This window comes from Ornithodoros turicata, chromosome 5, assembly GCF_037126465.1.
Source record: "Ornithodoros turicata isolate Travis chromosome 5, ASM3712646v1, whole genome shotgun sequence".
Classification (NCBI taxonomy): Eukaryota; Metazoa; Arthropoda; class Arachnida; order Ixodida; family Argasidae; genus Ornithodoros; species Ornithodoros turicata.
In genome coordinates this window covers 56,445,619-56,471,432 of record NC_088205.1, presented here as the reverse complement: position 1 = coordinate 56,471,432, position 25,814 = coordinate 56,445,619, and the positions used below count along the sequence as shown (strand labels likewise).

Sequence of the window (25,814 nt, the reverse complement as noted above, 5' to 3'; positions counted from 1 at the left end):
ATTACGCGCTGGGCGTAAAACCGCAACCTTCACGCGTGAAATACACACCATTCGTGCAGGCCTGATGCTCTTCTTTCTATTTCTACGTCTTCTGTAAATGGTGTTTGCCGAGTTCGGTGTCCTGATAACTTTCATCAACGAAACAAGTTCGGTGACACCGTATTTCATAGAAGTGTGGCCATATTATCTATAGCTCCCCCCCCCCCCCCCCCCAGTGGCCTCCGCCATTGCAAACACATCGCCGGCCGCTACGACGGACACCACTTGAACCTACACGGCCAAAACTGAATTCGTAGCGATCATCACTGCCCGACTCAAGGGGCGCTGAGTCACCAACATTAAGGCCCGGATTCTCGCTCCGCCCTGAGGGTTAAGTGCACGCGCAGGGACCCTTTCGTCCATTCACGAAGCATGGACAGAAGGGCCCCTTCGCGTGCGCTTAACACTCAGGGCGAACCGAGAATCCGGGCCTAATTCTGTTACACCCTTTTTGCCCTGAACAGAGAGATACTACCTAATGCACGAATCCTTCTCCTGCAATGCTTCTTCTTGTGGTGAGGTCACGGGGTGGTGCCTGGTGTTGTAAGCTTTGCCAAACCATGTGTGGCATGTGGCCGAAGAAAGATCTTTGATGATCACCACTGTGGAACATGTATCTGGCATTCATGTGCTGCTTTCTGGGTGAGGGTAAGAAGGTGCATAGTTGCATGGCCACTATATGAGCATGAGCAACACCCAAAATCTTCACTGACTATTTGTCAACAGAGACACAGATACAAACAGTGGAACACTTTAATGACGAATAAAAAGTGCATAATCTGCCATAAAAGAAACATGAGATCAATATGACTTTTGGATGGTCCAAACACATCAGTGATTCACTGCATTCCGTGTTACAGTAGTGACAGTCGGGACATCCAATTCCTGCCTGGAGGGACTAGGTGATGATACCAAAAGTGCTAAAAATGCTCTGTGCCAGGATAAAAGAACAAAGGATGAAAACAAGAAGAGACAAACAATTGCAGTCTCTTCTTGTTTCGTCCTTTGTTCTTTTATTACAGCACTGATCGTTTTCAGTGATTCTAGTATGACACACCAAACCGGCCATCTTTAAACTCCATTATAAGTGATTAGTTTCATCAATATGCCTACAAAATGACAAGCTTCACACTTCACTAGAGCTAACGCTTTGCATTTGTACGATCTGCATAGAATACTGCGACAGACTCCAAACGTGAAGCCTTGACTAACGAGTTGCAAAAGTGATGTCCAACATAAACCATCACCATCGGTGCACCATTATTCCATTCACCCGTATATGCATAAATAATCAACGTCTCAGAGTGCATATTATGCCCTCACACTATCCTGTGAAGAACTCCACAACACTGTGAAAACAGAAATAAAAACATACAATAGGTCTGGCATTTCCATTTTAAACACCATATATCTGAACTCTAATCTCAATCTATTTCAATCTTCTTGTACTGCACATAGAGTTTGAGAGGGCGCATTAAATATTGACATCTGGGCCTGTTCGCATAAATGTTAAGTTTGAGTTTAAGTAAGAGTTAAGTTTGAGTTTGAGTAAGAGTTTGAGTCCCAGACTCAATCTCAACAGCTCATGCAACCTCAAGAGCGAGTGCGTGTTCGATGCTCCGCAAAGGCTATTGAGATTGAGTCTGAGACTTGTACTCAACTTCTATGCAAACGGGCCCTGTTTGCATTGCTGACAAACTCACCTAGCTTTTAAGTGACCACCGTATTGTGAATTATAATACGCAACACGATGTGCATAATCGCTGCTAACCCGTGTGCTCGCTGCCATGCACAACAGAGGGCAACTGCCCTATGCATGACTACGACATGAAGCAATTGATCCACCTAAAAATTACTGTATGCATTCAAGCTCATCCATGAAAGACTAAAATGTAGGCGAGCATTCACCCACTATTTCGGTATGAGAAACAAAAGGAATGCAGAAGGAGAAGTCAGCTGTTCAGTGACAGCAAATATATGAATAATGTATATTGCCGCAGTTTTCGATTGTTTCATGCTTCCTTGTCTTCTCGTCACTTCATAATGGAAATGTATCAATTGGCAAAACTTCTACTTCATCGGTATATGAATAAGCTCAGTAAAAATGCACTCTTGTCAGCACTTCCTGACATAAGGATGGTACCTCTAAAAAATCATTTTTGGCCCTTTGTATTTTTTTTTTTTTTTTCATATGCTGCTGAGAAATATTATGTATTTCCTAAAGAGAGTGCGGTCTGAAGTGCATGAAGATTTTCTAGAGAGCATGCCCGAACGTTCATAAATGCTGTTGAACAGGAGTGGAGTTTGACCGCAGTGGTTCCCCTTCCAAAGTATAACAGAGTTTTCTACGTATTGATCTTTCTTGTCATGTAATTGTTCTGGCAATAAAAACACGATAAGCGGACAAGATAGAAAGTAACCATTCTGAGGCTGAAACAGACAACTGATCAAGAATTCAACAACAAGTGGAACCAGGTTAACATTTTAACACGGCAGGTATCAGATACATCTTAACGAATTAATGCACCTATCTTTATCTTGAACCTATCTTTAAAGAAAAAGAAAAATGAAATAATGACTAGATGTTACATTGATGCTGCAGTGAATATCTGCTATTTCTGCAAATCTTGTAGTTATGGCTGCACTTTAGAAAAATGAGAGGTTCCCTTCATAAAATCTGCATGCACCTGATAAAAGCACAACGTAGATCATTACTGAAATCTGATGCGCATTCTACACATAAAACACATCACTTGATTGTCATCGTCTTAGTAGCCCAGGCAACATGAGATACTAGTAAAACACCACACTACAATGTTTTTCACAATTAATCAGAGGTACCCAACATTAGATTCTAAATTTCTTAATCTCAAAGTTTTCATCTCAGTAACTTGAAACCAGTTCATGTATCTGGCACGTCGATACAATTGGTAGATGCCGAAGTCTTCGTGACACACTTCCATTACGGCACTTTGTAATGCTAGAAAACTGACTGCAGTCAGCAACGGTACTCGATGACTGTTATAAGCACATCCTGTGCAGCATGCTTCAAATATGCGAATTGCGAAAACAAAGTACGGTTATTGTTCCTTTGAACACTTCCTTCCTTGTGGCCAGAAACACGTGTTGAGCTTTTCTCCAATGACATAAAAAACAAAGATGAAAAATATGCAAAAACCCAGAAAGGCACAAAAAGCTACTGATGACAATACCTCCAACACGGGGTACACCCAAATGCCATGGACCAAACCCAGGTATTGAATCAACGCCAGATATACGCCGGCAAACATGAGAAGGGTTGCAAATCCCGTCTTTCTCGTTGGTTGCTTATGGTGGTTTACGAGGGCCTCCACTATGGCACTGAACGTTATAGCAGTATGAGATAAGTGGTTTAACCATGCTGGGTAAAACATTTCTAACGCTTCTGGAAATATCAAGTCTCTGTCTATGAAAAATAAAGTCCAAAAAATTGTTGATACGAACATACACAGCGGTAGAGAAATGGACAGAAACACATGGTCGCGAACACTTGTTAGGCACCGCTTGTGCCTTATTGGTGCAAAGTCAATTACACAAAATAGAGTAAACATCACAGCCTGCAGCACTAGGTTCCAATGCGTGAGATACTTGTAGCGTCCAAAGATGCCGAACTTCGGTGATCGCAGAGGGATATCAAGGTGCACTTCGGAGAAATATACGCCGTAGGTGTACAGAGCGCAGAAAGTGAGGTGGAATGTTTTTACACAGGTATTCTTCATGATGTGCAGAATGCTCGTTTGCCACAGTGAGCAGGTCAGCAAACCGAAACTGCAGTCCTATGAAATGGGGGGAGCTCCCGGTAATGTAGTAATGTACAAGAGACGTTGCACAAGTGCCCTAACTACATTTTGCATTCCTTACCTTCCCTAGACTTCTTACACGCAAAATTAGAACACGAGATGAATACGTTTATACTACACAACCGCAATTACCGCACAGCACGCGCTATCTGCCGTCGATGGAGAGAGGTAATCCAAAGCATGATCCAAAGCGCACAGCTCGTGTCGCCATCTAGAGCTCGATCCTTGCAATCTAGACTTTCTAGTGTTGTACCTAAACCACAGATGTCACTGCAGTTTCTTGATAATTTTGTGATTCTCGTCCAAACGTTTGAGCTTCATCGTTAACAGATAACTTTCATTGATAGTTCCGAAGGTGCGTTCATTGAGGCGCTCCGTTTATTCGCAACGGCTACGGGAACACTAGGAATGGGGACTATGAGCTCCTGTGGGGACGAAGTTGCGGAAAAAGTATCCGAATGGCTGCGCTGGGACAAGGTGCGTACATCATTATGACCATTATTTCAGTTTGAGTCATTCAATCCTTTACAGCACGTATGTCAACTGCCAAACATCGTATGTTCACCATCGTTTCTTGTTTCTGATTCTCGTTCAGTGCTCGACGCGGGGTGTTTTCCTATGCGTATCCGCACAGGCAGACTTCTGGTGCGGAGTTTTGCGTATAGCCTTGAACGAAGCCGGTGCGCCTCGTTCAGTGTGCTGTTCGTGCAGCAGAACATAGGACGTTTACATCTTTTCTAACCTGCGGTGCTGTGTAAGGAAAAATCAAAGGCGAAAGTTCCGCGTTCAGCTATGTTCCAAGAACGGCACTTCGGATTCGGTTGGTGCACCTTATAGATGACGATATCTTTCTTTACGACGATTAAGTCTAGCGAGAAAAAGATATAGCGGCAATGCAGTTCGCAAAATTTGGCACTTCGCACAAGTATGGACTTCAAATAAGGAAGTATCTGTTCACACGAAACAGTGTTGCATGCCCATTCGAATGGCCTACTCCCTTTGTCATGAAATGACACCTGTATTATTCGCGCGCAGAGCAGTAACCTGTCGGTCAGATTGTCGTCGGAAATAGTACGCCAGGAATGCTGCGAGATACCGCTCCAAGACTGGTTGGCCTTCGTAAAGCATGCAAAAGAGTCTGTCTGCATGGTTTATGCAATGCTAGCACCGAGTGACTGTATACGACGAGGAAGTACTGATGAGATCCTTCGATTGTCTTGTCCTGTTTTCTTTTCAGACCTTGAATCCATTTCCGTGTCGCGAACGTTTATAGTTTACGTAATCTGTCAGTATGGGGTGGGCTTTCCAGAAATGCAGGTGGGTGTAGGAGAAGACAGCATTTGCCGTGGGACAAATGCAGCAACAAGTCGAACATGAGAGCATGAGAGAACTGATGTTCTGAGGCTGGAACAACAATTGGTAGAGCCCTGGACCGGTAATCCAGAAGATGTGGGTTCGAGTCCTACAGCTGGCTAACCTTTTCAGTGACTTTCATCGTTAATACTCCTGACACGTGGACATCCTAAAGGCCTTTCGGAAGAGGAGATCGGCCACCTCCTTTCCAACTGAAAGGGTTAGCCTAAAACGCAGGGCCAGCCGTTTTGCACCTCACGAATGCGAGAGTATAAATCGTATATGGGTTTATTTTTATTTATATATGAACCCTTATTGATAGACCCTGATGTTTTAGGGTTAAACCCGATTTTTCCCCGAATTTGCACCCTGAATTGAGGTTCATCTATCTAGGGTTAAACCCGATTTCTACCTGCAAAACTGCACCTAGGCTAGGCACCTCAAGGCATCGACATACTAGTTTCTCACAAAATATGCGACTGCCCCTTACTTCTGGCACTCTGGATAAACGGTAGAGTGAACGTTTATTCTACAATAATGCCCAATTTCTCCCCGAACTTAGTCTGATGGTAATTTTTCTGCCCGAATTTGCATGAATTTTCGACATCAATTTGTTGACCCCATTTCAACCCCCCGAATTTGGAAAAATATAAAACCCGAAAACTTCAGGGTCTACTTATTGATTGGGAAACTTGCTAGATTCTTTGCACTCCTAGTCCGAACTAATTTTAATTCTTTACGCTCTCGCTAGGGTCGTTAGTGCCCACCGCGTTTCCTACAAGACGCTGGTGCCTCCTCTGTTACTATAATTGTAAACATAGCAGGAGTAGGCAGGCTAGCTGGTGTTGGCTTGATGTTAACATTGCCTTGGGTTTGAGGGAAAACACAGGACGAGAAAAATACACAACATACTCACTGGATCGTGATTATGTCGAGTGTTCTTCTCGTGCTGTGTTTTTCCCCAAAATCAAGGCAATGTTAACATCATTATAATTGTAAACTTTGCCATCAGATACACCCACTCAACTATTTCATCAAAATATGCGCATATTTGGCGTTTTAAAATTTGCTGCTTCAAAATATGCTGTATCCCTCTGCTACAGCTAACGCCATATTTCTGGCGGCGCGCGTGGATTTGGTGTGACACTTTGGTAGACGTGGTTCATGACGTCATGACCATATTGTATTGCCCTCTAGAGTGTTGAGAAAAAAGAGGTGTTGTTATAGGTGTCGTACATGGCGAGATATAAACCCATGAACACGCTTACTCGTCAAGCTCTGACATTAGAGCTTCGGTCATTCCCATTGGTAGTCGTAAGCACGTGACCTCTCTCGCGCTTCCTCACTGGTGGGATATCTGCCGTGACGTCAGAGTCTCATGTGTTTCGGTATTTGCGGTGCCGGCTTTCTACGCGTCTATTACGTCCTTTGGTATAAAACTTGGAATGCAGGTTCGCGGTGACGCAAATAATTGCTTTTTTTATATTTAATCGGAATAACTTGAGACAAAGTGTCGCGACCCCTTTAAAGCGGATCAGCAGTTGTAATAATCGAAGCTGTAAAGGACCCCTATTTCAAAGGTGTTCTGGCCTGTCCGTGTGTCGCGGGTATAGGATTCCCAGAGCTCTGAGGATTCCTTATCTCAAGCCCCCCTCTCTCTGTGATGGCGAAACTATCACATAAAACCCTCCACTGCACTCTTCATCTCTGGGCGGTGTTATCTCTTCCGACATCTCACGTTTCGTGTGCCTTGCTTGAATGGTGGAAGATGCATGTTGGTTCTTCTGATAACACTTCCTTCCGTTTATCTTATCTGGCGTAGTCCCATATCCTACACGGTGAGCAGCACGACGGGGTAAATGTGTTTGCTAACGGCCTTGCTTTGTGCAAGTACACCAGAGCCTAGCGGTGGTACAGACTCCTCTATCTGGGTTCTGCGTCCGATTATCCAGTCTGGTGCCGTTATTTACCAAGATGCTTGCACGTCGATTTGGCGTCATGCTGTTCGAGGGTAAGGATAACCCAGGGGAACACACTCAGACAGCACATTCCGGAATTCGAACATGGATCAAATCCAGTGTCGAACCTAGTCAACTGTCTGTGTAAAGGAAATGTCGCTCTGTGGCCTTCGAGAGAGAGAGATCAAAGGCAAAAAGTCGTCCTCCACAACCACACTGTTTTGCAGTTTTTATTTGTTTCCTTTCCTTGTCATTCTCCTCAGGTGGGAGCAAACTGCGAAAGGGGGGGGAGGGGGGTAATAAGTTATTTCTTTTACGCCGGGATAGTCGACACGGGTGTAAAATGATCGAAATCCCCGTTGCAAAAGAAACCACTGTAAATAAATGTTATCTGACTACAAAATGCACAGTCGAGGGCGGGAAACTGCCAACGGCATACAAATGCAAACCCCCAACTTTGACTTTGAGCTTTGAACAGTTACGGAGGCGAGATGAGCTTGAACCACGAAAAATACACACTGTGTAGGGAAAAAGTTCAACAACCATATTTGGAACCAAAGCTTTTATTTTTCAAATGAAATTAATTTCATCCACAAAATGAATACCGGTTGACTGCGATGCATGTGCGCCCGTGGGGAAACCTCTCGTTGCCTTCGTTTACGTCCCGCTGAACAAAAGTAAAGTGCACTTTAGCTATATACCTTTAGTTATCGGGTGCGCTAGAATTGCGCTATTGGGTGCACTGAAGCCCTCTAGCGTAGTGCTGCAGTGAAATTTATATTGGCGAGTCCTATCCAGGAATCTGAACCGAAAGTGCACCCGAACCGAAAACCTATAAAAACCCGTATTTTTCACTGAACCGAACCAAAAAATATTTTTTCTCGCGTTGAACTGAACCGGAACTGAACCGAAATAAACTGAGGCGGTTACCGGTTCGCGAAACGGTTCAGACGTAATGTACGTTGTGAGAAATAGGAACTACGATTTACACAGGGGGTTAAGGCGCGTTGCCAAACAAATTCGAAACCGAAACTGAACGAAACAGAACTTCAACTCAAGTGCGCGAGGTATTTCCTCCTCGCAGCTATTGGGTTTATTCAGTTGTGTTAGCTCTGAGATCGTCCTTTTGGCAGTTCTAGGCTTCCTTGTATGCAATTTTTTGTCGTCCAGCAACCCTAAGTTTTCATTTTGGGCTGTGAAAATAACGGCCAGTTCATGAGCGGGGGGAGGGGGGGGGTAGGTTTATAAAAAAAAAAAAAAAAGGAAGGGAAGGGAAGAGCAGGGTGTATACAATGAGTGAACATAGAGAGTACAGTATGCTACCGTAACGACGTGAAATGCAGCTAGATCTGTAACACGCAGTGTTGCTGTGAACCACTGCTGTGTCGGCAACAACAACAACAAAAAAGTAATTTGTGTTATTTGAGAATTGTAAGGTGTGCTTGCTTTTGACCCATGGCAGTCTGCTCAGAATTAACTTTCCTGAACCGGTTCGAAACGATATTTTGCGCTGCTGCGGAGCCTATATATGCCTGAACCCGATCCGATCCGAACCGGAAAAAAAAAAAAAAAAACGGTTCTGATCCCTGGTCCTACGTGCATCGCTTACGTGTGCGCTGTATATAACAATCGGTTGCGAAATTCGACGTTGAAAATGTTGCATGCTTGACATTTTTGCATTTCTTTGTGCAGTGTTGCCCGAGGTAACCCGACTGATCACGAATTGATTGCTCATGACGAGATAAAAACGACTCGACAAAATTCCATGAGATGGCTTTTTGTTCTGGTGTAGAGTGGCTTAGCACTTGGGCCAGCAACGTGTGGGGACATTGATTCCAACACTTAGCAGAGATATGTTATCTCTCGTCTTGAGGTGTCTCCCCCTGAATCAGGTCTAGGAAATGTGCCAAAAATCTGTTTTATGAGTTTAGAGCCCTTCGTCGACCTCATTCACGTTCGATTTTTGGCGCCACGCGTTTAGTTCATGGCTCCCACGTGAACAGAGGCATCTAACTAGTGTCCAGTGCCACTTATAGATAGCACTCGGGGCGCTGCTCTGACGAGATCAATGAGAATCACCCCGCGTAAACCCTCGTTCGGGCAGCAAGGCATGACGCGTTCTGAACCCTGGAGTAAGCCAGAACTTTTGAGGAGTTCGCACTTCCTGCGTAAGGAAACTTCCAGCGTGTCCACGTTCTCGCGGATATACGTTCGGCGTTCTCCACACTTCAAGCACACAAACTCACCTTCTTTTGATGACTGATAAACCCTGGGACGAGCGACCGAACTATATAGATGATGCAAGTACAGAGTGTGTGCAGATAAACCTAAGTGGCATTTGCACACGTAACTCGTTCTCTACTAAACTAACGGACTTCCGGTGGCGCATGACGGCACATTTATGCGTCCAAAAGCTACAGAAAAATCTTGTAAGCCGTACTCAGCGTAAAAAAATTAAAAAATTAAAGAAAAAATAGACAACGACGAAAACATCTGCTTCCGTCCGTTGGAATCGTGCAACATGGTGGTCTTAGGAGAGTTGTGCGCAGTTACTGCTGGGGCACTACCGATGAGCGTCCATATGGGACACCGTTTCGGTTTCTGCACCGTTAGCTCCCCTAGCGGTACCTGAATACAACTCTCCTGAGACCGCCATGTTGCCCTATTCTAAGGCACGGAAGCCGATGTTTTCGTCGGTCTGTTGATTTTTTTGTTTTGTTTTTACGCTGAGTATGGATTTCACGATTTTTCTGTAGCTTTCGCACGGATAAATACGACATCGTGCACCACCGGAAGTTGGTCAGGTAAGTTGGCAACGAGTTACGTGTACAAATGCTACTTAGGTTTATCTACACACACACACTGTACCATTTCTACGATATTCTCCAAATCGACAAAAAACAATCTTGTATGTGTACCATAACCGTTGAGGAACATTGCCCCACAGCATAAAAAGGGCATGTTCGAGTAATAGACATATTCATATACGCGTCGTATCCTAGCGGCTCTCCAGCGAACCACGCTTGGAGCGCGTCAAAACAAATCCACGTGCATGGGTAGCATAAAGGGCTAAAACCGGCCCGGAGTGGGACCGACTAGAGTCACTAAATAAGCTACGCTTCAGAGTATCGACACTGAGCTCCAAGAGCGAGCATGCGCCATCTTGTTTCGGCACCACGCTACCCACACGCACGCGCAATGCGCACTTTAGCGCACGATGCCATCTGTCGTGCGCGGGTGAAATATTCCTTTAGTTTGCAAGCACGAGTTCGCGGCCTTGAGCTCACCTTGACATCCTCGGGACGCTCTGGTTGACAATACATGGATTATCGCACAACAATCATACACGCTTCTCTGTCCCACGGGGAGCATTATGTTAGCCGTCTTTGATCCTCAAATGGGGATGATACCGGTGTGCTGCCGAAACAAGATGGCGGTCCTACTCTCCCTTGGACCTCAGTGTCGATACTCTGAAGCGAAGCTTATTCAGTGACTCTAGGACCGACCAGGGTTGCCAGATGGCGAAGGCCTTGTATAGCCCGTTTTCCGGCCACCTGTAGCCAAAATATAGCCAAGCACGCAAATATCTTCTAGCCAAAAAATAGCCAAAAGCGCCCGATGTGCTTGCACATGCTACAGATGCTGCGGGAGGCGAGATTTGCCTGGTGCAATCCAGTCTGAAAGGTACAATATTCTGTGCCAATCCGGCCGCATAAGGACTCACCTTCCAGAACTTTTTTCGTGTTCTTCTAGGACGCGTTATCAATTGCGCCCACCTTTAAATTCCGGAGCATTCCCCCACTCTCGCCGGCAACGATTCATATGAGCAAGTGGGCAAAGTATACGCGACGTCACCGTCGAGTATGCTTTGCCCACTTGCTCACATGAATCGAGAGAGCCAGCCGTGATTACCAAACCAAGTGCACGCAAACGAAAGCAATGAAAAGCAAACTACAAGATGCTTCTTTGTTTTATTGTATGTGTATTGCATCAGCAAAGCGAAGCTTTGGCACATAAAGCACGAGCTTTCAGGGTCAGGGAGAACGCACTGACGCAGCCGTGGATGCAAGGAACGTCTGAAACTATGGATTCTCCCCTTGTTTCACATTTTCGTCGTCTCTAAGCGGAACCACGGTTGAAATGCAGAAAATAGCCAAAAAGTAGCCAAATAGCCAAACCCGATTTTTACCCGCCAAATGCGAGCCAAATTAGCCAAATTTGGCTATTTCTAGCCAAATCTGGCAACCCTGGGACCGACGAGCTCACGCCGTTCGTGCGTCTCCCCACTTGTCCCTACTTCTGTCGTCCCCATACTGCGCCATCTACTGGAGACGGAGATAACCCTCTCCGGCGCTTCAAGGTCAAGCGCATAAGCCGTTGTGAAAAAAAAAGTTAATTCTACAGTCTTTGATCCCGTGAATGACTACTACATTTAGTGAACCAAAGTGTTACATGGAGGTCCAGTTTATTGCCTTAGAGACAGATACATAAGGTGGGTCCAGGAAGAAATGTCCCCAGAAAAAATGTCCCCGGAAGAAATGTCCCCGGAAAAAATGTCCCCGGAAAAAATGTCCCCGGAAGAAATGTCCCCGGAAGAAATGTCCCCTGAAGAAATGTCTCCGGGTGAAATGTCCCCAAAGGCACTTACATTTTTCGCTAACACTTAATTTTTTTCGCACCTGTTTTATTCGCATCTATTAAAAAAAAATTGCATCTACTAAAGTTCGTTGACACATCCCTTCGGCTTGTTGGAAGGTGAACTCCGCGCTTCAAAAGCAATAAAAACAACGGACACAGACAAACACACGCTTAAGTATTTGTAGTTTGTAGCTCCAGTTTGTAGCGCTCTTACAACACGAAGGTAATACACATACGATGACGGGGAAATATCCCGGGTTGCAAACAGAAGTGTACGGCACACAGCAAAAAGGGTTGGAGATAATGCCCCTGGAAGAACTGTCCCAGGAAAAGTCCCCACATGAGAAGGACTGAAAACTGCGTAACAATGGCAGGTTAGGAGACTGATTACGGCTGTGGTGTTTCTTTGGTTCAGTCAGTGACCCGATGAGGTCATTGTGTGTGCCCCGTTTACTCCGCCTTTGGGTAGTACCGTTACAGGGCAGCCTAGACTGAGGCTGAGTGTCCTCTATTTCACTTAACAATATTAACTAGGTGAAGATAGACACCGGACAGAGGTAGTCAGCTCTATTCGACTCCACGGAGGACCGAGCTCCACGAACCATCGTCATGTAAGTTCTTTCTCCTGCTTCTCTTTTAAGTAATGTCTGTACTGTAAAGCCATGTTCTCCTGCGAGCCCAATTTTTCCTGACTTAGAAAATTTTTGAGGTTGAAGGACACGGAAAAATTTCGCTAAAGAAATGACGCAAACGGAAGGGTTACCGCGGAGTGAGGAATTCGTGAAATTTCGTGCTTTGGAATACACGCCTTCTGTCGGATACGCCAAAGTTTGGGGTAGTGAATCGAACGGGTTTTACTGTAATTTTTAATTGTGCCACTATAGTGCTCCATGCAGTGCGTAAGTGCGGGAAGTTCAACTGTGGTGGAGTACAGACGGAAATTGTTATATCTTATATGTGTGTTTGTTTGTGTTTGCAGATCACTGCAATGGAGATCTTGGAAACTGCAAAGCGAGGTGACTGCTTGATTTATGAAGGCTATCAGTACACTAAGCAGAAGCCCTTGAAAGTAGGTCTTCGATGGCACTGCGTCGAAAGAACCCGCTGCTGTAAGGGAGCAGCCATATCCTCAGCTGATGGGATAAGGATCTCCGTGCACCATAACCATCCGCCAGACTGTAGCAAGATCAACGTCAGGAAGGCACGTGGTAAAATGAAGGAACTGTCTTTAACTTCGGTTCAGGCTCCATCAGCTGTTATTGCACAGTGCACAGAAGGACTCACTAGAGAGGAAAAAGTTATGCTGAAAAGCGAAGAAAGCTTGAAACGATGTATACGTCTGCAACGCTCGTCGCGGTATCCCCCTGTGCCAGCAAATATTTCTGATCTTGTCGTAGAGGGGCCGTGGACTATGACAGCAGAACCCTCACAGGAACGGTTCCTCTTCTACGACAGTGGGACTGCAAGCACCGGAAGATTGCTCATTTTTGGCTCACCTGAAGGTCTGAGGCTTTTGGCCAGGAGCTCTCGCTGGTTTATGGACGGTAACTTCGAACTTGCGCCTACTGGGTTTCAGCAAGTGTATTTTATACTTGCTTCTTTGGGCAACAGTTTTGTACCGGTTGTGTTTGCTATTATGGAAACCAAGACTAGGCAGAGCTACGAAGAGATGCTGAGGGCAGTTATCAACGAGTGTGAGACGTTGGGCCTTACTCTAGATCCTGAAGAAGTCATGACAGACTTTGAATCAGCCATGATCAATGCGGCACAGAACGTCCTTCACGAAGATGTCAGAATGAGGTGTTGCTTCTTTCACCTATGCCAAAGCACTTGGCGCAAAATACAGAGCCTAGGGTTAGTTACCAACTACAAGGACAACGCGGACTTTCGGTTGCTGGTTGGTAAGCTCGATGGACTCGCCTTCCTCCCAATTGAAGACGTCCGTGACGGCATGCAACTCTTGAAAGACACTTGTCCAGGAGATGCGGTTGAGTTGGTTGAGTATTTCGACAGGACTTACGTCACTGGAACCTACACAAGGTTATCCAGAGCAGACGGTACCGTGAGACTGCGTCGTAATTCCCCCAACTTTCCGCCCCCATTATGGAACGTGCACGACGCTACCACAAGTGGAGGGCATCGGACGAACAATATAAGCGAGGCGTGGAACCGACGGATAGAGGCAGTCATCGGCCACAAGCATCCCAATATATGGAGGCTCATCGAAGTGCTGCGCAGCGAAGAAGCCACTGTGCAAGCGAAGATTGCAAGATGGGAAGCAGGGCTGCCACCCGAAAAGCGAGTGCGACCTGGAACAGTGCGGCTTGACCAACGCCTGCGGAGTCTCTGCTCCGATTACACTGGTGGTATAAGAACAATGGAGGATTTCCTAACCGCTGTCGCGCATACCATACGTTTTTAGGCACAGTACCATTACCATATGCATAACGATTTTCATTAAACATTTATCTTTCGATTCTTATTCATTTTCTGTATGTGGATCTCTTTTGCGGTCTTTCTAAACAGTACACACAACACCCCCTCCCCCACGTACCGGCCCAACACAACACCCCCATCGCATCTCACTATTAAATCACGTGTTCTTGCACCACACTCCTCTCGGGACATTTTTCTGGGGATATTTCCTCCAGGAACATTTTTTCCGGGAACATTATTTCTGGGGACATTTCCTCAGGGGACATTTCCTCAGGGGACATTTCTTCCAGGAACATTATTTCCGGGGACATTTCCACCGGGGAACATTTCTTCCGGGAACATTATTTCCGGGGACATTTCCTCCGGGGACATTTTTTCCGGGAACATTTTTTCCGGATCCCACATAAGGTACGTGTGTACCGGCAGATAGTTCGAAGGAGACTGCGCCTTAGCGTTCGCCTTACGCTTACACTAGAGTGCGGGAGAACCAAGTTCACTTGACAGCGTCCGGCCTCGAGTGTTTCGGGCAGCTGTGTGTGTGTCGAATTCTCGCTCACATGATCGGTTGCTATGCGGCGCACGCAGCACAAAGTGTTTCTACTTTTCTGTGCGTTCTCTTCTTTCGTTCAGCCTAACGTTTGTTTTTCTTCGAACTTCGGATAAGTGACTATAACAGTCATGTCAGATTTGTATGCTCCTGGTAGAGCACTGCAGAGGCTCCACTCACCCGAAAGCCCGAGCCCGCCCCTGTCCACGGGTCGGGTAATGCCTTTTTGCGGACCTGGGCCGGTCTCGGGTGTGACCTTATGGGCCCAGGCCGGGCCCGTGCATTACTGCCCTGCACCGGGATCGAGCCTGTGTTACTCCACTGTTAGTTAGCTGCGGTCAACTTTTACAGCCCGCTATACACCGGACCGGGTAGCCTAGAAATTTCGCGGGTTCGAGCCGGGAAACCTAGAAATTCTTCGGGCTTGAGCCCAAGAATGCGGCCCGTGCAGTTCTCTAGCTCCTGGTTGTTCAACATACATGTGCACTGCGAGGTGCTACCAAAGCGTTACTTTTTCATGTGCACAATACAAAAAGCAACACTGAAGCTTCCTTAGTTTAATATATACAAGCTTTCGCGTGGGGGACCACGCTTCATCAGGTACAAGGTGTGAAGTTCGCGTATACAAGTATATAAACATACATATAGAGAGAGAGAGAAAGTTTACAATAAGCAGACCCCACAAAAATTGGGGGGAGGTTACATTTCTTATCGGACTTGACTTCCCCTGTTTCACCATGTGATCTATATGAAACAGACTGCCGATACCTATTCATATGGAAAGTTTAGGAGCAGTTCCGGCGCGTTAAGTCCATCCAGTCCAGCCATTGGACCGATTTCACGTAAATTGTGGTTCAGCTTTTTGCATATTCTTAGGGAAAGGCAACAAGGATTAATGGACACTACACAAAAATGACTGTGTGTAGAGTAAATCTCTCGCGAAAGTAGAGAGAGAGAGAGAGAGAAACCCTCAATGCGTTGAACACCACAGACAATAGACATCTCCCTGTTTGTAAACAAATGACGTCATAGTGTTCGACAGCACCACCAGTTTCGTAGAGTTCAACTACGCTCCAAGCGAAGGCCGAACAAGGTCGCGCTCGAAAGCCAAGGTCTTGAGGGGATTACAATGGTCCCTGAAAGGGACGCGACCTTCGGTCCTACTTTTCTTTCAATAGGATGCAGCGAACAAGCGTCCATTCGTAGAACCCACCCCTCCTATTCAGATTTTTGTTTCGGTTTCAGTCTGTCCACCAACGTCATGATGACGTTTCTCGGGTAGAGGTCTTCAGTAACGGAATAAAAAAGCATTTGAGCACCTGTGACTAGACACATTTTGTGTACCTTCAGTAAAATATCAGATGTACTTACATACTCGCACATGTAGTTGTTTGGTACCAGTAACCCAACAAAAGGTGAACGGATACATACTTTTTTAGATGGAAGTCATGTGGAGCTGACTGTTTACATAAAGAAAGAGGAAGAGCCCCTTTCTTGAAGACACAGAAAACCAGACTTTCTGTGATGATTTGACGATTTCCTCGCATCATATGCCATTTTCTGTGTGATGCAAAGGCAACGGCACATCAGAAGGAGCACATTGCTTTTGCTCTGAAATCTGATGTGTCGTACTTGGTTATCTGCTTGGTACTGTCAGGGACACTTCTAACTTTCTACTCGTGTCTGTGGCCGCGCTCCGATAAGCGCCACGCTAGCGGACAAGGTCGCAAATAAAAAATGGACTCGTCCATGGGTGGCCGGGTGCCGACAAGGTATCGAATTGCCGCACGAAGGCGTTGGAAGGACCGAGGAAAAAACAATAAAGAAAACGTAACAAGGGAAAGCAGAGGCGACAACAAAGCGCGGTCTTCTTGCTCCTTACAAAACAGGGCACGGCAAGTGACAACAGATTAAGATAGTGATATAATTCCCTCTCACACCATCTGCTTTCTTTTTGTTACGTTTTTCTTTGTTTTTCCATGTTCTTTCCAACACCTTCGTGCGGAATGCGATACCTCGTCGGCACCCGGCCACCCCGGACGAGTCCACTTTTTGTTTGCGACCTTGCCCGCTAGCGTGGCGCTTATCGGAGCGAGACCACGGAAACGAGTAGAAAGTTAGAAGTGTCCCTGACAGTACATATGTCCTTCTTAAAAGCAATTATAGCAACAATGTCCCAAACGGACATGCACCACTAAGAGAGACAGTGCACAAAGCTCATTTTCCCAATCATCTTCTAAATGCTGGTCTGGCCGCACGCTTCCACTGGAATTTCAACACTCGATCCTGCACATAAATGAAGTCCTATGTAGCTCGCGTTTAGTATAGACCTACTTCTGAAAGAAGCTGCCGTCCCGTGACACGTCAAACAGCCTCAATCTAAGCATGTTCTGACCGTGAACGTGTCCCGTGCTTTTTTAATTATTTTAGAGGCAATAATAGCGAACTGAGGACTTACCTTATTTGTATTCGAGCCAATATTGCCCCTTTTGGGTGCAGAGTGGCACGAGCAGTAATGGGGAGTTGCCGGTCAACCTCCCGGGGTGCCGCTAAACGTAGTCTCCGTCTCCGCACATAGATGGCGCGCACTTATGCATAAGGCTAAAGTCCCTCGATCGCTCAAAGAGCGATCGAGGGACTTTACATAAGGCCAGAGGGCCAGAACCGTATATTAAAAGGGAGTCTGGCCATTGGGAGGAGTCACAAAAAGAGGCTCGACCTGTCAATCACAGTTTCGCTCCTCTGATTGGTTTGCTTTTTACCAAGGGGGTCGCAATGACACCATACTGCCACCCAAAATGGCGACGAAAACAAACACAGTGAAGCGGGGATTTCGTGACAAAAAAATTTCACAGACTAACCTGATTTTACGCTGCAAATGTACATCCTAATATAAATTTCTCGGAAGTCAGTTTCAACTTATGCTCATCCATCGATATCTAACTGAAAATAATACGTTTTGTCGCCGGTGTTAGGCCTAGTGAACACGGCGATCACAACGAGATCACTTTTTAAGGTATCTGAAAAATTGGTGGATTTTTGGTGCCAATTTTGATGAGCGCCACCTAGGGAGCGTAAGGCACGTCGGGAATTGTCGTCTGCTTCCGTCGTTGTACCGTTGCCGGCAGAACCACCTGCTGGGACACACTCTGTTGTCGGTAGGATTTTTAATCAAATCTACATGAATAGTTGGAATATAAGAGGCAAGAATATTTATATCCATGAAATCCAGCAATTAAATATAAGATTGTACAGCACAGCGCCGTTTTTGTTATGTTTTCGTTGTGATTGCCGTGTTCACTAGGACTAACACCGGCGACAAAACGTATTATTTTCGGTTAGATATCGATGGATGAGCATCAGTTGAAACTGATTTCCGAGAAACGTATATGAGGATGTACATTTGCAGCGTAAAATCAGAGTAGTCTGTGAAAATTTTTTGTCACGAAATCCCCGCTTCACTGTGTTTGTTTTCGTCGCCATTTTGGGTGGCAGTGAGGTGTCATGGCGACCCCCTTGATAAAGAGCAAACCAATCAGTGGAGCGAAACTGTGATTGACAAGTCGAGCCTCTTTTTGTGACTCCTCCCAATGGCCAGACTCCCTTTTAATATACGGCTCTGCATAAGGCCAGTGCAGTGTATGCAAAAGGGAGTCTGGCCATTAGGAGGAGCCTAAGAAAGAGGCTCGACCTGTCAATCAAACTTAGGCGCATTTCATTGGTTACTGTTTTCCATGGGAGCTGCCATGACACCAAATTTTCTCCGATACAAAAAAATAGCAAGAAGGACGACCCTTATACGTAGGATTTTGCATTATATAATTTCATTTTATTTATATATACATCATTCCTCATTTTTGATTCGATCTACTTACATTACGTGGTTTAAAACTTCATAGCGGCAGTCGCCTGCTACGAAGAAGCGGTTGTACTGCTCTCCTGGCCAATCACTTCTGCCAGCAACCATTTCTGCAATTCTGAGCCTTCCCATCATGCCTCTCTCCATGCAGATGGCATTCATAAAAGTGGGCGCAAAATCAGTTTGTTTTGGTCTGCCACCAGTGATATTCGTTCAAATCCGAATCAATCGAGTTTCTCCAAAATGGTGGCACCCAGTAAATAATGGTGAGGTATAAGTACTGGATGGATGTAATAATAGACAACAGTATTTCGACCTGTGATTGGCTAGATACCTTAAAAAGTGGGTGGAACCTCAGGTATAGGCAGGTCCCATTAATGGCCAGACTCCCTTTGGCATACACGGCACTGCATAAGGCGTAAACTATGACGTCGTTTGTTTACAAACAGGGAGAGGTCCATTCATTCACATTACTTATTTTCGCCATGAGTGGTGTGGCGTGACCTTGAAGGCCCGTGTTGATCTCGCAATGCCGCAATCAGGTTAGTGCGACGTTGTATCAACGTGGGGAGCAGCCGCGAGGACGCTGCATGTATGGAGATCTTATTTCTCTGTAGAAAGCGCAAGTGGAGAGGCTAGCAAAGCTCCTCTATCAAAGTTGGGAAGCCGCCACGATAGATACGGCCACGGCCCTTCAACGTATGGAGGATGGACAACACAGGAGCGGCCCCTCGCATAGTTTTCTACAGGGAAGGGTAACAGGCGTATTTTCGATATCGTTTCCACTTTTGTTACGGAAATATATTTGTATCCGTTTCTGACACCAGCCTTTCAATTTCGTTTCCGTGACTGTTTCCGGTAATGGAACCTCTGTTACTGTTGAATGATGGCCGTTGACGAAAAGGCACCCCAGCAGTGGGATTCAAACCCACACTCTCTGATTGCCGGTCAGAGATGCTACAACATTTACTCTGTTACAGAGCAGCGGAGGGACAGCCCGTTCAGCTCTGTCAACACCCCGTTTTGCCCAAGTGCTGCTTCGGTGTCTCGCGCACGCACTGCACAAGTAATTTCGCATCGGTGGGATGCACACATCTTGCAGGATTTTCGAAAAAAAAAAAAGAATCTGTAGAAACATGTATTCATCCCGTAAACTGTCGTTCTCAAAGTCTGAGTCCAGTAACTCAAGATGGGCATGACCAATGTCGCATTCAGAGGCGGACGCTCTCAGTAGTAAACAATACTATCCTAACCACGGTGAAACGAAAAAAATACAAATAAGAAGCATAGGCTTTCGTCTTGTGCTGTGTCGGAGTATGTCGTGTAGGTCGCATGTGTTCACATCCCGAGTTATGAGGACTGAATGCACCCTTGAGATTCCATAGGTCTGCTCTACTAAAATTTCGCACCCCGACCGCAGCGCCTGTCAGGCCTATGTTGTACAGCTGCCGTACCAGTGGATCGATTGTGTATGCCGTACTTCGTGCTGTTCCGCTGTACTACGACGGCATCTCTGCCAAAGAAGAGAAAGTCGGGTACACGATACTGTTGTATTGTAAACTGCTCTAAAAGCTTGAAGAACACGAGGGGTCGGATTCCTGCAGTAAAGTCGTTCCGTTTACCGGGTAAACCATACGAGAATGGCAGGCGAGAACTGTTGGTGACCATTGCTGTGGTTTGCTGGTGCACGAGCTGTTGCTGGTGCAACACGTTATTTGTGTTGCTGTAAGGTAACGACTCAGGAATAGACCTCTACCTGTTTGTAAACAAATAACGTCATAACGTTCGACAGCGCCACGAGTTTGGTAGAGTTGAACTACGTTCAAAGCTAGTGGCGAACAAGGTCGCATCCGAAAGCCACGGTCCTGAGGGGATTACGATGGTCTCTGAAAGGGACGCGACCTTCGGTCCTACTTTTCTTTCAGCGAACAATTCCCATTCGTGGAACCCAGCTCTCCCCTTCCGATCTGTTTTGGTTTCGTTCTGTCTACCAACGTCATGATGTCGTTTGTGGAGTAGAGGTTTATTACGGGTATGACTAGAAATCGGAACGCTACTTTGTTGTGTGATTCACTCACGCTGCCACTAATCTGTATGCTGTCGCAGGAACTTCTTAAATTTATCTTGGAAGGGAGTTGCCTCAGGACAGAAGCCGCCGATATTTCGAACAGAGACTGTTCTTCTTCTGGGCCAGGAAGGGAGTTGCCTCAGGACAGAAGCCGCCGATATTTCGAACAGAGCCCAGAAGAAGAACAGTCTCTGTTCGAAATATCGGCGGCTTCTGTCCTGAGGCAACTCCCTTCCTACATCTGTACCGGTTCGCTGGATTTCTACCCATTTAAATTTATCTTGTCCTGTGACGCTTGACGCTGTGGGCCATGGGCGTCCCGAGAGGGGGGTGCCCCCCCCCTCGAGCTCCAAGGTCACTTGTGAAAATTGTAGCTCTTTAGACATAGATCGTCATGATTATTCTCTGATGTCATAATATGAACCTCTGAACACCGGCACTGTACGCGGCGCCCATTTCCAGGAAAAGAGGGGGCCCACGCTTTGCCCCCCTTGGAAGACATCCTGGGAACGCCCATAATGTGGACTAAGTGGAAAGTCATAAGCGCCGGAGGCGTTTGCATGTGCACGTGAATGCACGCCCAGTACGTAGAGGGGTGCGAAACAGAATAGAACTGTTATTGTTTTTTACCGATCACGCCCACTTTTATGTAAATGATTTGAGGGAACGGTATTCACGTTCAAAGACACGTTATAGCTGACGCTATCTTTCACTTGCGAGATGCATTTCCCCTTGATTAGCGTCACGTCGCCGTTAATTTATTCTTCTAATCCATAGACGTGCTTAATTAGCGCCTCTCCTTTCCGTAAGTTCGAGTACCTAAAGGATTTACTCGTGGATTTTTTTTCCAGAAACCCGCAGTACAGATGCAACACGATTCCGAAACTGATCGGTTTGCGTAGGTACGCGAGCTAGTTGCGCGCTTTCGGCCATATGTGACGCTGAAGGACATGGTTCGAAGCGCCCCCAAACGTCGTGCAACGGGCCTATATTGGGCTTTCCATGCTTTCGTGCAGTACTTTGGGTATATAAGTATCACAGGGTATGGAGTCACCAAGATACAAAAATAAAATGAAAAGTCACTCACGTCATCGCTCAAGAGAAATATCCATTACCCGAATCCAATACAAGGGGGTCACCTTCGTTTCCCGTAAAGGAGGACCGTGGTATGCGTTTTCGTTATCGCTACCATCTCTAATTTCGGTAATATGCCGTTTTTTTCTTTCCGTTACCATTACCGTTCCCTTGTTTTCCATGGAGAGGAGAGCCGGGGTAGCCACCGCCTGCCCGCCCCCATAGTCCTGTCTGTGATCGCATACATGACCCAAATAATATGGCGGCTTCCATGGGTGAAAAGTGATCGGTGAATCTAGTGTTGTCTGGAAGTCAGTGTAGAAGAATATGTAAAAAAAAAAAAAAAAAAAGGTGGCATAGAATTAACAGTGAGTTTTCGTACATTGTATGCTATCGCTTTTGCGTATAGATGAACTCGCGGACAGCGACGCACATCAGACAGCGATGCAAACCGAAACTGGAAAAGTCACGTGGTGGACAGGAAGTAATGGCGGTTTTGACGCGAACGACCGCCAGGGTTTCCACGCACATCTGTTGCAATATGGGCCCGTGCGCTAAAAGTTGAGTTCGAGTCTCAGACTCAATCTCAATAGCTTCGGGAGCGCTTCGCGCACGAGCAGCGAGCGCGTGCTCAATGCACCGCGAAGGCTATCTGAGACTCGAACTCAACTTTTAGTAAACGGGCCCTGTTCGAAACCGCCGCTCCCGTTTTTCGTTCCTCCCTCTGTTCCTCCTAAAGCCGTAGATATTGGAAAGTAGCATCACTCCTCCTCCATGCGCCCGCTTTCCTCCTCGATTCGCCTCGCCCGCGCTGCGCACTTTTTTCCCCTCTCGGATCGTTCCCCGGCTGTAGGAATCGCTGCGCATAGGTGAATTCGGCGTCCGTTTGCGCTCATTTTACGCTGGAATAATTGAAAACAAATACGAGGAAAACAAGGAGACAGCCTTGGCGCGGGTCACATTTATGGTAACGTCATCTGCAGAATTACACTGCTAGGCGAGTTCAAAGCCTTTAGGAGGTGACTGCTCAGAGTGCCATAAGCTTCATAATTCCTGGGATGTTCCTGGAAAAGGGCTTTCTGTGGAGAAATGCATGCGACAGGGGTGAGCGACCTAAGCAGTGTATAACTTGCAATGTAGTTTTGCATTGCACAATAAAGAGGGTTGGAAAAGGATTTTTCCTTAATTTCTTGTTTCTGTACAATTTTAGTATTCACGGTTCAAACTGATTGGGAGCAAAGTGAAGCTGGAGTACCACAATGTGATGTAACGAGCACGTGCGCCCAGAAAAATGCCTTTTATAAATATAAAACTTGACAGCGCTAATATTACCGTAGTACACACGGGTCTGAGGTGTGCTTTACAATCGCACCATTTTCATCTTAGCAAGTGTTGGAATTCCGTATCGTGTGTGTGACATTGGTTTCTGGTAGGCTGCCTTTAGCATTTTTGGCAAGTGCATATTTAGGGAGGTAGGGGCTGGGTGCTGGGAAAATTGCTTCTCACAAGGAAATATATTATGAACGAGTAAGCACCTATACTGTTACACTGTCATTCGCACGTCATAACATCCAGAACGATTTCATCAAAAGAAGCACAGGAAAGTTTGACTTATAATGTAGCAATACTGACCATCCACACAGAGGACATCAAGCTTTAGGATAGAAATCGCACGAGTAGTAGGACAATCACAGTAGCTCGCAGGGAACGGTACTCTTTAGGGAGTTTTAGTACAGCTGAAGCTGGTTCCAATAGCAGTTCTGAAAACATGATCAGCCAATCATCCTCTTTCATTGGAGTGAGTGACATCACATTGCTCCTTTCTCCATCTGTCCGTCCGCCCACTTCTGTGTGGCCAACAACAGCGAGCCTATCCTGCCATTACCCCCCCCCCCCCCCCCCTCTTCATCTGTCCATATCTGTACGCCGCTCATAGCTACAGTTGCTTTGCGGCACTAAGAAGGAATAAAAAAAAAGTGAAATAATCTGAGGTGCGGAAGGCAGATAAATATTTTGGCAGGTAAAATGGCATTACATAGCCATGACACCTTGAGAACAATTATATCATATTCGCAAGTAACATGCTACTGGCAAGGACGGCACCGATGTCAGATGGTGAACATTTGTATTGTCATTAGGAGGATAATACCGAGGATATTATCATTATTTGTGCTCAAGAACATCAGACCGATCAATGTCTAAATAGTAATACATACTTGTGACCATGTAATTTGTTGTAAGTTCTGTTGGAGCCTCCTTTAAAGCCCTTTCAGCGGAAGTGGAAACAAAGAAGTTGAAAGCAAAAGAGGCCAGTGAAGACCTGTAACTTACCGGCAACATTGGAATCTTATTCCTCTGTTCTCACAGAACCCAAAGACCAGAGATGAGATACAGAACCTTCAGAACAATGGAAGCAAAGAGAAACTCCAGCAACTCATGCTTGATCGACTGACCTTTGGAACAGCCGGTATGTACACAAGTAGGGCTTGTGCCTTTTGTTCTCTCATCTCCTTTCTCTTTCGTATGACCTGTCAATTTGTTCTCGCAAATGTTGTGAGCTTGGGCAGATGCTACAACACATTCTGTACATGAGAGCAGACTCACCTGCACTTGCAAGGTGTCCGATATATGGCCTGTTTGTCTTATGTGTTGAGCACTCCTTTGCTGTGAATTATAAGTACGACGATAGGCTGAAAAGTAATGCCTCCACCTTCATAACTCCGCAACAGATGGCAGCACCACTGTGCAGCAGGTATAGGAGTATTCTGTAGACTCTGCTCTTCAGATCCAGTAAGCAGGAAGCCTTAGTAGTGAATGGTTGTGCTGGTGACAGCGTAAAGAATGGAACCCTGCGCAAGTGGTTTGTCAATGCGATTGAAGCAACGTGCTGTCACTGAATTCTTGACAGCAGAAGGTGTCACAATCAATTCACAGCATTACATCACAGCTTTCTCCCTCTTGTGCATTACATCACAGCACTGAAAACTTTGAATCGACGACTGACAAGGGTCCGAAAGGAAAAAAAGGGACATGTTTTCCTGCAACACGATAATGCCAGACCACACACTTCACGTGCCACCACAGAAGAGCTTCAGAGACTGAATCTCCCCACCTTACCTCATCCTCCATACAGTCCAGATTTGGCGCCGTCTGACTTCCATCTGTTTCCAAAGATGAAAGAAGACCTACGGGGACACCGATATGAATCTGATGATGAAGCTGAGAAAACTGTGAGAGGCTGGTTGCGGAGACAGAGTGTCGACTTCTACCGTGACGGCTTCGAAAAACTTGTTCACCGTTGGCGTAAATGTATCCAATTGTCTGGTAATTACGTGGAAAAGTGAATATAGGCAATTAAAGAGGAGATTCTAAACTTTATTCCTGCATTTGATTTATTAAATTATTCCCATCCGTACCCAAATTATGAAGGTGGAGGCATTACTTTTCAGCCTACCCTCGTACCAAGTGGCCGAATGCTATACTTTGCTTAGCATGAAACTCCTGCATCCTGGCGATGAAACTCCCCATTCATCATCTCGCAATGAAGTTGTGTTTAGGGATTGAACTCTCCATTCATAATCTAAAATGAGGTTGTTGCTGTTAGGGAGTGACTTTTTTGGATTAAATGCCTTTCTCAGATTTGGGGAGGGGATCGGGGGCTATTTATAAATCTGTAATTCGGTGAGAAATCGGATGATAATTGTGCCTTCCGGTATTATCGGGTGTTTTTGTTTCTTCTCTTGGTCTTTTCTATTAAATCTATTCCTAACTTTTTTTCTCGTTGCTTTGTTTTTTTTGTGTGTGTGGGTGACCCGAAGGCATAGACAGTGCTGACACAGATGGGTGTATTTCTGGGCATGTAAGTGACCCATTCTTACCTGTGTTACACATGGCTACCTTTCTTCGTCTTCAGTGGAAACGTCACTTGAGGATTTCATAGTGAATGGAATTCGTGGAGAAATCGGGTTTAACCCGATTTATCCTGAAAAAGTCACTCCCTACC

General features: G+C 45.9%; 2 protein-coding genes across 5 annotated transcripts in view; one reads left to right on the top strand and one right to left on the bottom strand.

Annotated features, from left to right (window-relative positions):
* Window positions 1-776: 776 nt before the first annotated feature.
* Window positions 777-9,488, bottom strand: LOC135394482 (androgen-dependent TFPI-regulating protein-like). 2 transcript variants are annotated; one of them, XM_064625241.1, is made up of 2 exons: window positions 9,436-9,488; window positions 777-3,854 (listed from the first exon to the last, which is right to left on the bottom strand). In XM_064625241.1, exon 2 carries the CDS (start codon window positions 3,795-3,797, stop codon window positions 3,120-3,122), a length of 678 nt encoding a protein of 225 aa, XP_064481311.1. In that variant the 5' UTR covers window positions 3,798-3,854; window positions 9,436-9,488; the 3' UTR covers window positions 777-3,119. The 2 variants fall into 2 exon arrangements, with proteins under 2 accessions (XP_064481311.1, XP_064481310.1); XM_064625240.1 differs by lacking the exon at window positions 9,436-9,488 and adding an exon at window positions 3,940-4,656.
* Window positions 4,164-25,814, top strand: part of LOC135394481 (phosphopentomutase-like) — a 55,966-nt gene continuing 34,315 nt past the window's right edge. The window contains exons 1-2 of one of the 3 annotated variants that reach the window (XM_064625237.1): window positions 4,164-4,355; window positions 24,179-24,278. In XM_064625237.1, the coding sequence (XP_064481307.1) occupies window positions 4,287-4,355; window positions 24,179-24,278 (169 nt within the window). In that variant the 5' untranslated portion in view covers window positions 4,164-4,286. Of the gene's footprint in view, window positions 4,356-4,399; window positions 4,434-19,352; window positions 19,425-24,178; window positions 24,279-25,814 lie in introns of those variants that run through there. The other 2 variants (XM_064625239.1, XM_064625238.1) reach the window with 2 other exon arrangements.

Bases quoted from the DNA above. Each gene is read 5' to 3' on its own strand.
- LOC135394482 (XM_064625241.1), bottom strand. From the start codon at position 3,797: ATGAAGAATACCTGTGTAAAAACATTCCACCTCACTTTCTGCGCTCTG.